The sequence below is a fragment of the Talpa occidentalis genome, unplaced genomic scaffold, assembly GCF_014898055.3.
Source record: "Talpa occidentalis isolate TD23 unplaced genomic scaffold, MPIMG_talOcc4v2.1 talOcc4.14, whole genome shotgun sequence".
Lineage (NCBI taxonomy): Eukaryota > Metazoa > Chordata > Mammalia > Eulipotyphla > Talpidae > Talpa > Talpa occidentalis.
In genome coordinates, this window is record NW_023601433.1 from 41,795,372 (window position 1) to 41,807,733 (window position 12,362).

Here is a 12,362-nt window from a genome sequence, read left to right on the forward strand (position 1 = left end):
CATTCTTGCTTCCTCTGCAAAACATTCAAATCAGGGTTCCACCTTTAAAATATGACCCTCATTTGGCATTTCCTTTTACTGGAGGCTGAATGCAGCTTTTGAATTTGCCAATTTAATGTTTTTCTAACCATTGATATTCCAGAATGTTCTCTGTGCTCTCCTGAGACATATTTTTTTCCTTCCTTGGCTCCTTCAGAAGAGATGATGCAGCAGGAATTAAGCTGGGTTGAGTTAAATATGTCTGCCTTTGGACTTACACCCTGAATCCTTTCTGGAAGAAGATGTACTGTTTAAAGTCTGCTAGTTTTCATAATTTGGCTTAGTGAATAGAAGTTTGATAATGTTTTTGCATCTTATCTTTATTAAAAATGTTGTTGCTATTATCTATGATTTCACTTCAAAACCCAGTGGAAGGGAGGAGAGGTCATTGTTTGCTATTTCCTGTTTTATTTTTTATTTATGTATTTATTTTTTTTGTAGCTGATAATCATCCAAGAGAACTTTAAGCACAGTAAGAGTCCAGGCAAAAGTCCACTGTGAAAAGCACAGAATTAAACCAGAATGTGGTTTCTGTAGAAGAAAAATTAGAAAGAAGCTTCCACTGCAATCACCATGGACCATGATTATGCACCTCCAGGGAGTGAAGTGGCAGTGGGTGTCTCCCAACCCCCACCCCCATTTCATCCAGTCCGAATCCTGGGCTTTTCTTTCTTCCTTTGACCTTTTTCTTTTCTTCCTTTCCATACCTTTTTTTGGCATTTGTAGCCCATTAAGAATTATTTTCCTGTTTGGAAAAGGAGGCTTGGTGGATCTCGGGTTTAAAGACAGGGCCAAGCCTTCTTATAAGGACACACCATCACACAGTGTTCTCCAGGGTTCCTCTGGGTTGTAAAGACTCACAAAAAAGCCTCCTCCCTTCATCCCTCTTTTCTCTCTTTCTCTCTCTCTGTTTGTTTTTCCCTGGCTCAAAGTCATTCACACAGGATGTGCTCATTTCAAATATACCCCAAAAAGATTTTTTCTGGCTTTGTCTGAAAGTCAAAACGGAACTTTGGAGGTCAGTATTGCTGTCCCTTTGCCTCTGGGGATGTGGGAAATATTTTAATATTTCATAACTCTCTACTTTGAGTTGGAATCATAAAGACCTTGTTCAACTGCTGTTTGTAATGCTTAATAAACCTCTTCCAGTGAGGTCCTCTCAGGGGATCTTGGCTTTTCCAGCATCCACAGTCACAATTATGTTGGGAATCTAACCTCAGGAATCCACATATGATACAATGTAATCTGAATGACAAAATAACATAAGGTTGGGATTATTTCCTGATACCTGGGATTGCTCATATGGGGTAGTTTCAACCTCCACTTCTCCTTCCTGCTATCACTTCCCATCATACTAAATGACCCTTGATTCTCAGATCAGTAGATGGGGAGAGAATCCTTTGTGACAACGGTAAAACTCAGAGCGTCGATTTTAGTTTCATCAGGAAACCACTGCAATCTCTTTTGATGAGGTTAAATGGGTATCAATAGGGATGGATGATATCGAAGGTTCACCTGGTTGCCTTGTGTCGGTATCTAGCTTGAAGATCAATAATCAATCACTTTCACCCCTTCTCTGTACACAAAATACTTGTATAAAAGTAATAGCAGCCATGACTTCTTGAATACATTAAGTCTCTGAAATGACCTTTTATCCATCAGTAACTAACAAATAAGTTAAATTTCTTTGTTCCATTTCCCATCTTAGTATCTTCCTATGCCTCCCCTTGGCCTGTGGGATAAGATCTAAGCTCATTAACATGGACATCCATATTTCTTCTCTGGCCAGTCCCTGAGGTCTGTCGTCAGACAAAATTACATAAGCCATGCCCAGTCTTCCTTTATGTCTATGTGCTGGTCGTACTATCTGGAATATTCTTATCTAAGATCTTTGCCTGGCAGACTCACGGGTCCTTCAGGAACCAGCTTCATGAGGTGTCACCTCCTCGGAAATCCTCCTCAAAGGTTGAATGCAGAGTCCCTACTATGCTCCCACAGAACCAGAACTCAGTCTTAATTGTGCATGGCTGTGGGATCCTGAAGGCAGGGCCACAGCTTGGTATCATATGAGCCTGGTTCTCAATGTCATGCACAGGGTAGATGTCTATTAAGCATCTTTTAATCTATCATTTTGAGTGTCATTTACCTTATAAACAAGCATTTCACCTTTCCATTTGTTTTCTCGAATCTAATCAGCTTAAGAAAACCAGAAGTATTCTCTGTTTGCATCTAGATCTTGGAAGCCCAGAAGGCATTGCCCTTGACCATCTTGGCCGCAACATATTCTGGACAGATTCTCGTATGAATCGAATAGAAGTGGCAAAGCTGGATGGCACCCAGCGCCGGGTGCTGTTTGAGACAGATTTGGTGAATCCCAGAGGCATCGTAACAGACTCCATAGGAGGGTAACTTTATGTAAATCTGTGTGTACATCTATTCTTTGGCACCTGCCCATTCGAATATTTTCAAAAGTTAGACTCTCATTCCAGCATCACCTTCCTAAAATATGTGAGAACAGAGTGAACGAGTCTACAGTTGTTGGTGAAATGCCAGAACGTATATTCCGATCCCTTGTGGTCATGGACTCAATACTATATTCTACTTTCAAATCTTTTATCAAGACACTGTAAGCTAACAGGTCAGAAATTGGGTGTTTGCATTTGGGTTGAATGTGGGTCAACTCCCAAGTTGTATCAACCCCAGAAGGATATCCAGGTAGCATAAAAACCCTGGAAGAGTATCAGGGTGGTGTACATGTACCCCTGGGGCTCAGTCCAAGGGCTGACCCAGTGTGAGCATTTTAGAGACAAGATCTTCCTGGAGGGCTTTGTCAATACTTCAGTGCTTTCCTCTGTCTTTCCCCTTACTGCCAGTTCTAAATCTTAAACACCAGCTTCTCAATTCCTTGACACCTCGATGCCTTCTTTTTGAGATAGCATCCCTTGTTCTGTGGCCAACTGGCCACCTTCCCCTGGGCCTTGACCCTGCCCTGCACACTGACAACCCTGGAATTTCCATGTGCTTATGTCAGATACGATGTTTCGTTGTGTCTTTTTGAGATGTACGCTGTACATGAGTAACAGAATAATCCAATTCTGGTGAAAAACCAAAGTGTTTTGGCAAAGGAAAATGTATTTTATCATATCCAGATCCTCTTAACCATTCTGCGTTTTACTGTCTGCTAGAGTCTTCATCATAAGTTCTTTTCAGTGTTTATCTTTTTTAAATAAATGTTGCTTCGGGTGTCTTCATTATTTCTCTTCCTTTTTCCCCTCGTTTTCCTCCTCCAGGAACCTTTATTGGACAGACTGGAATAGAGATAGCCCCAAAATCGAAACTTCCTACATGGACGGTACCAACCGGCGGATTCTTGTGCAGGATGACCTTGGCTTGCCCAATGGACTGACCTTCGATGCCTACTTATCTCAGCTCTGCTGGGTGGATGCAGGTGATGAATGTTCCAGGGCACTGCTGGGGTTGGAGCAATGCCTTAATTATTCCCAAACAATTTTTGTTACCCACTGTGAGCTAGCCCACCATATGCCAGGAACACCAAGAGTGTCTGTTTTGGAGAAGACAGCATGAGAAGATTGGTTCTCTTCTGTTTGTAAAAATAGCTGAATATCTTTGCTTTGAACTCTATTGCCTCTTTAATCTTGACACTGTCCAGGGTGACTTGTCAATCTTCTAAGTCAGCGCTCAGCAAACTACAGCCCATGGACCAAATCCAACCTGACACCTGTTTGGGGATAGCCCAGGAGCGATAAATGGTTTTGACCTTTTTTAATGATATATTTTAAAAGATTACATCAATCACTATGTAATAGCCCAGATTTTGCCTCTTGGCCCACAAAGAATTACCATTTGGCCCCTTAAGAAAAAGCCAATCCCTAGAACGTGCCGTCATTCTGGTTATTTCTTAGCAATTCATAGCTTACATTCCTTAGCTCCTGCTTGTTCCCAAGGGCTGAGGCAGGCCTTGGAGCCAGGAAAGTAATGTAATGCAGTCTTGATATGGGTCTCATTGGGAACATTGGGGGTGTCCATGGGGTAAGAGACATGGATAGGATGCTCAGTCAGGGAGGAAGTTCAGGGATGCCTCTGTTCTCTGCTGAGTTTTTGCTCCATTCCAGACACTGTGTCAGGTGTCTTGGAAATGCAGGGAATGCATCTCACACTTGGGGGGGAGTAGGGTGTACACAATTAAATGAAAACACAAGAGCCAGGTTAGTCACAATGCGGATGTTGGTGGGAGGCTGTGCACAGCTGTGCACCAGAGGTGCGGTTTAGCGGTTCTGGAGAGCTCTGATTTCAGGGAGAGGCTCTTGGGGGGACTTGAGCAAGAGCTGGAGCATGGTGTATTTCCTACTAAGTCCCCAGATGCTCCAGGAAGGGGGAAGATAAGGCGTGCGTCCTCTGCTCCAGCTCACCTCCTCCATCAGGCTAGGTGAGGTGCCTGCATGGAGCAGGCATTGGCTAAGGAGAGAACAAGAGGATCAAGAGATGACTTCCCAGTTTTTAAGAACGAGTCTCATGTGACCTCTAGAATTTGTTGTTGTGATGCTGAATTTCTCTCACCCTTGCCCTCGTTCCTCTTGTGTTTGGACACAAAGGGGCCATTACTTGTCTGAACAATGCGTGGCTTGTCTGTGTTCCACACAGGCACCAATCGGGTGGAATGCCTGAAGCCCGGTCAGTCCAGCAGACGCAGGGTTCTTGAAGGGCTCCAGTATCCTTTTGCCGTGACGAGCTATGGGAAGAATCTGTATTACACAGACTGGAAGACGTAAGTCGACTGACGGCTGGGGCACCAGAGACCCGCCTCTGCCCCCCTCTGTGTCTTGGAGGCCAAGCTCTTTCCCTTTGGCCTCTTGGCTTGACCTTCCAGCCTCCAGAGATGCTCTCTGCACCTCATCCTTCTGCTGGTCCAGAGCTAGGAAACAAGGGTGAAGAAGAGGGAGGGGCAAGCCTTTAAGGGGAGCTGGAAGTATCTTTTGTCATCTGAACCATCCTGAATGGGCAGCTTCAAGTCTGTGGCTCTGGATTTCTGAGCCTGTCTATTCTTTCCCCAGGAGTTGCTCCAGGGTCACTCGACTCGTGGGCTCCATGCCCCTACTTCATTATAGTTCTGCAACTTGCATATTACCACTGCCCCTTCTTAAACACCCTGTCCTGCAAGGAGGGGTTAAACCAAGCAAGCATGGGGGCGGGGGTGTTGGAACATCTGTAGAAAAAGCAGATTTCCCAGCTTGGAATTTAGAGCAGGAGAGGAGAGCTCCCTGGTCTTTGGTCTTTTCTAAAAAACCAGAGCAATGCAGGCTCCATCTGTCACAGGAGGCCTGGGGAGGCCTGGGGAGCAAGGCCAGTTTATTTGTTTACCCACAAAACTACAAAAGAAACTGCCCTGCAGACAAAAGCTCACCGCTCAGTTGTGTTTTAACCTTTTGCCCTCTAATGTTCCGTAGGAATTCTGTGATCGCTGTAGATCTTGCTATTTCCAAAGAGATGGATTCCTTCCACCCCCACAAGCAGACCCGGCTGTATGGTGTCACCACTGCCCTGTCCCAGTGTCCCCAAGGTAACTCACTGTGCTCGACTGTTCAGGGGCTGGTGGGGGTGGGTTGGGGACAGAGTGAGGCTCAGAGCCCACACTGTTCCTGCGACCTTATGGCCACAATAGTCCTGACAAGGTGTAGTACACGTCCTTCAAGGGCTTCATTATTTAGTGGGTGGGCAGATAAGTCAATAGAAAAACATTAAGGGAATGAAGTGGAAAGTGAACAAGGGTGAGAAAAAGTGTGGAATCTTGGCTGGTCTAGAGGAATTTCGGGGTTCCCAGTGGCAACATCTGTATTAGGATCTCTGCTACTTTATTTTTATTTATTTATTTTTAAAGATTTATTTTTTTTATTTATGCATACAAGAACTGGGGTGGTGGACAGAGATGTAGGGGGAGAGGAAATGAGAGGCAGGGTCCCTGCTGTCATTGTCCCCATTTTATAAATAAGGAAACTGAAGCCAGTTGCCTGAAGTCCCACAGTTCATAGAGGCACAGCTGGGAGTGAGTCTGAACTGCCTGGTTCCAGCATCTGTCCTATTCTGTCTCTCCAGCCCCCCGCCCCATGCCACCCCTCTTTCCTTCCTGGCTTTTCTCCAGTTAACTGTAGAGCTCAGTGGGCAAGGTAACTAGAGAGTAACTTGTACTTTAAAATTTCAACTCCATGTTGTAGTCAGAGCTGATAAATCTGCATAGCACCAAATCAGGACTTCTGATTTCTGCCCAGCTGGCAGAAGTCCTTACACATGAGCAGCCAGTAGACTGCCTGACACAGCCTCCAGGATGTCCACAAGCTCAGTGTCACAACAACCAGAAAGGGGGCCAATACGAGGGCCACTGTCTTTGATGGCTGTTAAGTCAGCTTGGAGAGCAGCCTGTTGAGCTGGCTTCTGCCTCTTCTAGGTCACAACTACTGCTCGGTGAACAATGGCGGCTGCACCCACCTCTGCTTGGCCACTCCAGGAAGCAGGACCTGTCGCTGCCCTGACAACACCCTGGGAGTTGACTGTATTGAGCGGCAGTGAAGACAAAAGTGCCTCTTTCCCTCTCCAAGTATTTCACAGCAACATCCTACTTGAAAGGGTCCAGACTGAAAGCTGTCTGACTTGGTGGCTGAGTGGCCACCAGGCCCAGGTCCAACTCAGCCTGCGCCCTGACAACATTCCCTCAGAGTTCCCCAAAACATACCCTGGGCTTCTGAAACAGAAAGTTTCGATCCCTAAGTCCGAGCCTTAGACAAGCTCTTCTACCCCCAGTGAAGCTGCCCTCTGCCAGTCACTACTCTGGAAACATTCCCTAACCTTAGCCCCCAGGGGTTAGCTGAGCCTCCCCAGGCCTGAGCATGCCCCTTCTCTGTGAGCTCAGCCTTACTCTGAGACACCCCTGCCCGGGGCCCGCACTGTCGGCTCCTCACACAACAGCCAGGGCCACTTCAGCAAGGCTGCAAGTGAAGGAGGGAGTTAGCCCTCCCATACTTTTTCTCTTGGTGCTCTCATTTCCCCTTTTATGCTCCCACCTTGTGACCCCCCGCGTTCTGTGCCACCTGCATCCTGCCCACATCAGAGTGAGCAGACCTGCCTTTAGATCGAAGCCCACCCTGTCTTAGGGAAAATGGGTATTTGGTGAATGACAATGAGCAGATAAATTATTGGCATTTCACCAGTAGCCTTTGATAATCAAAAGCTTAAGTCAAAGGAGTGTTCCTTGGTTGCAATTTCAATGTCTAGAGTCAAATGTTTGAGGATGGGGATTCTATGATGTGCCTTATATTACGCCAAAGATTACCAAATTATTCCTGTTTGCCCAAAGCACTTGGATCTCAGCATCTGGTCTCTTGGGCAGCACAGCCCCATGCTCGCACTGATGTCCACTCTCCTCGTGGGGACCCATTTGAGGCACAGCCTGGGGCTGGTACCCTTGATGACACCCTCTCAGCCCCCCCACCTCTGGTGTCCATTCATCAGAGCTAATCTACAGTCAACATGAGCTTGCCTCTCCTTGGTCTCTCCCTCTATTCATGGCCCTTGCTGACTGTGTTCTCATCCAAAGGCACAGTCCAGGAGGGCCAAATTGAATATCTATATTATGATCCAGGCCCTTTATTACTCACTGGTATAATGAAAGTGACCATTGCCAAAGTTCATCCATACGTTTCTGTGATTTGTTTAGAAAACATCTCTGGACCGTAGGAATAGCTAACATTTTTTTTTTATCAACTGATTCTCACAGTAGAAATGCTGGTTTGAAAGCTAAGCATAAGGAGTTTGAGTTGGTAAGGTAAGGAAGCAGAGAAGACTCCGTGAGAAATATCGCAAGGAGAATGCTCACCAGCAGGAATGGAAAACCCAAGAGGCATGGATGGAGGAGGGTATTTCACAATAGCGATAAGAAAAGCTTATCTCCAAAGAGATGCTTATGCTTGAGCACATGGAAGAATTAGTGAGATTTTTCTCCTTAGCAAAGAGATTCCTCCCCTTCAAACCCCAATAACAGCCCAGCACTCACCAGCTGCTGCCTTAGTCCTCATCTGATTCTGCGCACATTGGAACCTGAATTGGGAGAGAGACTTCCTTGAATAATTGTTTATTTTGAGAGGCAAATATATCCCTGAGAATCACAAGATTTGGGGAACATGTGAGTCTTTTATATAGTCCAACCCCATAAATTAGTTTCACTTTCTTTTTACAGTTATCATTTCATATCAAGCCCTCTATATCAAATGTTCATCATGATTTAGTATAATTTTATAACTATTTTATTCATTTTACTAGGTTCACTCTCAAGTTTTTTAAATGGTAAATTCTTAAACTGTGGAAACCACTAAAGGTGCTTGTTAACTGCTGCCCAGATGTAGACAAGTATTGGATGATTTCTTGAGTTTACAGCTGTATAAATATTAGTACAGAAAATAAAAAAAAAAACCTCATTTTGTTAAAAAAAGATCTTCCACTATCTTGTTTGAATGAAGAGCTGTACTGCTGGGAGGCTGATTCACAATGGAAAGTCAGCCATTTAATAATCTGCAAAACCTGTGGAACCCGAATATGGCCAACGGGTGGTCTGTTTCCCAAGCAAGTTCACGAAAGATTTGGAGATTATAGGTGACTTAAAAATTAATTCCATCATAGACCCCAAATTACTCTTTTGGATATTTTTTTTATTTTTTAGAAAAATGTGTCTGAGCCGCAGGCAGACCTGATGGAGGTCTGAAGATGAGGCGTGTTCCTGCCCCTAGTCATCTCCAAAGGGAACAAAGACACTTTGCACTAGCCATGAAGTGAGACCCCCACTCTGGTCTAAGCTGCCACCAATGGGCAGTGCTTCCCATACAGGCCCTTGGTGGGATGACAATGGGTTTCTGGCCTGTTTAGAATGAAGAGGGCTCAGAATGTTCTGGAATAAGGTGCCTAGAGCTGTTATTGTAGGGAAGATAATTGATGTGTGAAACAGCAACTGAATTGCAAAACAGTGCCAGCGGTGAAATTGTTACAGCCTGACCATGAGAATTTTTTGGGGGGTGGGGGAGCTGGGGTCTTGCCAAAGAAAGGGGACAACTTATGTTAGGGGTACAACTCCAAGTGTTTTATTCAGGTCATAAAGTTTAATTGCCTAGAGGTGATATCAGAGATGAAGGGGGAGCAGGGAGCTCCAGGAATCCATCTCTCCACCAAAACAATGACTGAAGTGGCAGGAGCTGTCTCAGTAAACCATTTTGGCACTTTCAGTCTAGTAAAACACTTGCGGCACCCTGGGCTTTATGAAGTGACTGGCTAATTTTGGTTAATTTTAACTTTCTCCTAGCAGTGGCTTCAACTCCCCACCCACTTCCAACCCAGGGTGGTCAACTGTGGGGACAGCAGCCCACTCTCCAGATGGGTGGGTAAGAAGGATCTTATTCTCCGGAGAGTGGGGTTGTGGGTTCTGATTGTTGATGTCAGCTTTTGTTCATTGAGGAAACAGAACAGAGGTGAAAATCTTCATGACACTGGATTCAGTAATGGTTTCATCGGTATGACACCCAAAGCTCAAGCAACAAAAAGAAAAATGGATGAATTGGTCTTCATCAAAATTAAAAACTTTGGTGCATCCAAGCATACCTTCAAGAGAGTAAAAAGTCAGCCAACCCATTTAAGGGGAGAAAATGTTTCAAAGACAAAGCAAATGTAAGAGTGAACATGGTCTTTCAGCAGATACTGGAATGAGATTTGGAGACCATTGGCTCAGGTTTGACACTTGGCTCCCGGCCCCAACCGCACAGAACTCTTACTGCCCAGCTGTGACTTTGAAGTCCAGCGCTGGCTGCTTCCCTTACTCCTGCTCCCTCATCTCCTCCTCCATCTTCCTCCTCTTCTCCTTCCTCTTCATTTTACAAGGACAGGTTTATTAGAAAAAGGAGAAAGAAAAAAGAGAGATACCTGCATTGACACAGATGGGCATTCTTAGAAGAGCGGTTACCCCCTCTTCCTGAGCCCAGATGTGGGGCACTGCTTAAAGCTGCAGTGCAAAGGATCAGAGTCCCTAACTACAGGGAAGGGCCTCGACAAGGATAAACAGCACATAATTAAAAGATGGAAAGGCTGGAAAAAAGGTGCTTTGAATGACATCCTTCTTGCTTTTGAACCATGCAGCTGGGGATAAATAGCCCAGATTACAGCCTGAGAGCACTCCAGCTCCTGGGCTTCAAGGTTTTACTCTGTGGCAGTTGTTCCCAAAGGCAGTTCCATAGGAGACCACTAGAGGGCAGGAAAAACCCATTAATGCCTCTTGGGGTTGGTGGGCAGGAGTTGGAGGCTACCCAGGCCTGGAGTGTTCAGACTTTGCTATCATCCCGCTCAAGAATTTTCTTAACGGGCCTCCCCGGTGGCGCAGCGGTTGAGCACTGGGTTGCGAAGCTGCCCGCGGCCTCTGCGGTGCTGGTTCGATCCCCGGCTGCTCCCCGGCCACCGGAGGAGGGTCCCACATGGCGCGCAGACCTCTCCTGCCGCCCGCTGCTCCCCTCAGCAGTGTACTTCGGTCCTTCTGCCTGCTCTGCTCCCCGCTCTGGCTCTGGTGAATTCTCTCACCCTCCCGTGCTTCTGACTGTACCCAGTGCATGTATAAACAAACAAATAAATGAATAAAATACATGCCTCTAAAAAAAAAAAAAAGAATTTTCTTAACAAGTTGGTGAACTGTGTAACCTGGTACTAAAGGGAGTCTAAATGGAGGAAAACGGAAGTTGTAGGAAATTGAGGAATAGAAATTGAAAAAAAAATAACAGGTTAACTAAAAAGAGATGTAGAACAACAAGGGCTTCATAATTATTACAAATAAAATATCCCACCCAACACTTAGTAAACTGACTCTTTGGGGGCACCTAGTGCCTGTTAAAGGATCGTTCTTCTTATGCTATGTCATGACATACCTATTATTCTAAATCATAAAATGAATAAAAATAAAAATGATTTTGAAACTTAATAAATAAAGAAATGTTACAGTTTCCCAAATGTGTTAAAGCCTCTTAATTTTAATGCAGATTTCCCCCAACTAACAGCACTTTTCCTCCCAAAGTCGTTTTACTTGATAAACATTTGCAGACACCTGTGGCCCTCCAGCCTGAGCGCTGCGTGCACGCTGTCAGTGCAGAAGTGTGTTCATTTCATCAGGGCCAGATTCTGAGTGTATCTAGGAGGAGAATGATAGACAATGCTGGAAAATGCAGGCTTTGTCACAAAATATGGCCCTCACCCAACAAATGTGTGTCCAGTTGCTTAGCAGATAATAATGCAACATTCTGCTTAATCATTGTTCAAACATTAAGAACTTTAACAGAGAAGGGAGAGCACTCTGTGGGGATGATGGAGTAAGAAGCTTTCCTTCATTGACTGATAATGGGAAAATAGTATTCCCTCCTGGGAAATCTTAGAAGTAGATTTTTTTAAAGATTTATTTTATTTATACAAGAGCCGGGATACAGTCCAGATGCACGGGAGGGTGAGAGGATTCACCAGAGACACAGTGGGGAACAGAACAGGCAGACTGACGAAATATACCGCTGAGGGGAGCAGTGGGCGAGACAGGTCTGCTGCGCCATGTGGGTTGCTCCAAGGCCGGCGGGGATCAAACGGGCACTGCAGAGGCTACAGACAGCTTCACAGCGCTGCGCTCAACCGCCTGCACCACCAGGGAGGCCCCTTGGAAGTAGATTTTCACACCCATTAGGAAGCTGAGGCCCACGTGAAGTAACCTGGTAAAAGTCTGACAGTGAGATCAGCAGGGTCCAACTCCAGGTCTGGTTTGCTCCGGAGACCCTGCTCAGTACCTCCTCCCACCCAACTTTTGATGAGATATTTTATAATGTTTTTTGTGTTGAGAATTGCATAATTTTTTTAATTAATTAACATTGTAGAAGTTTATTTTTACTTTATTATTTCCTTGTGTTTAACACATTTACATTTAGAAAACTGGAAGGCAACATGGCGGCGAGGAGACGCTGCGAGTAAGATCTCCCATTAAAAAAAGTTAATAGGGAGGAAAAGCGGCAGGTCCCAGTGAGAAGTGGGACACGGAAGATAAACGGACGACTCCAGCAAACTGCCCGAAGAAGAAAGTTGCCATAAAAGAGGACCAGAAGGGAGGAAAGCGCAGAACCCTGCTCCCCTCCCCCGCCCACAGAGGCGGCACTCTCCGACCGGCAGAGAGGAGGAAAACAACACACTAAAACGGCCAACAAGAACAAACGACGCAGCAAGCGGGACTGGGAGTGGAAAGGAACTATTGCAGCCAC

The 12,362-nt window shown here is 45.4% G+C and overlaps 1 protein-coding gene across 1 annotated transcript in view; it reads left to right on the forward strand.

Annotated features, from left to right (window-relative positions):
• Nucleotides 1-10,517, forward strand: part of NID1 (nidogen 1) — a 72,009-nt gene extending 61,492 nt beyond the window's left edge. The window contains exons 16-20 of the mRNA XM_037510385.2: nucleotides 2,273-2,444; nucleotides 3,330-3,487; nucleotides 4,702-4,825; nucleotides 5,505-5,617; nucleotides 6,500-10,517. Coding sequence (XP_037366282.1) covers nucleotides 2,273-2,444; nucleotides 3,330-3,487; nucleotides 4,702-4,825; nucleotides 5,505-5,617; nucleotides 6,500-6,621 — 689 coding nt within the window. The 3' untranslated portion in view covers nucleotides 6,622-10,517. The remainder of the gene's footprint in view (nucleotides 1-2,272; nucleotides 2,445-3,329; nucleotides 3,488-4,701; nucleotides 4,826-5,504; nucleotides 5,618-6,499) is intronic.
• Nucleotides 10,518-12,362: the final 1,845 nt, after the last annotated feature.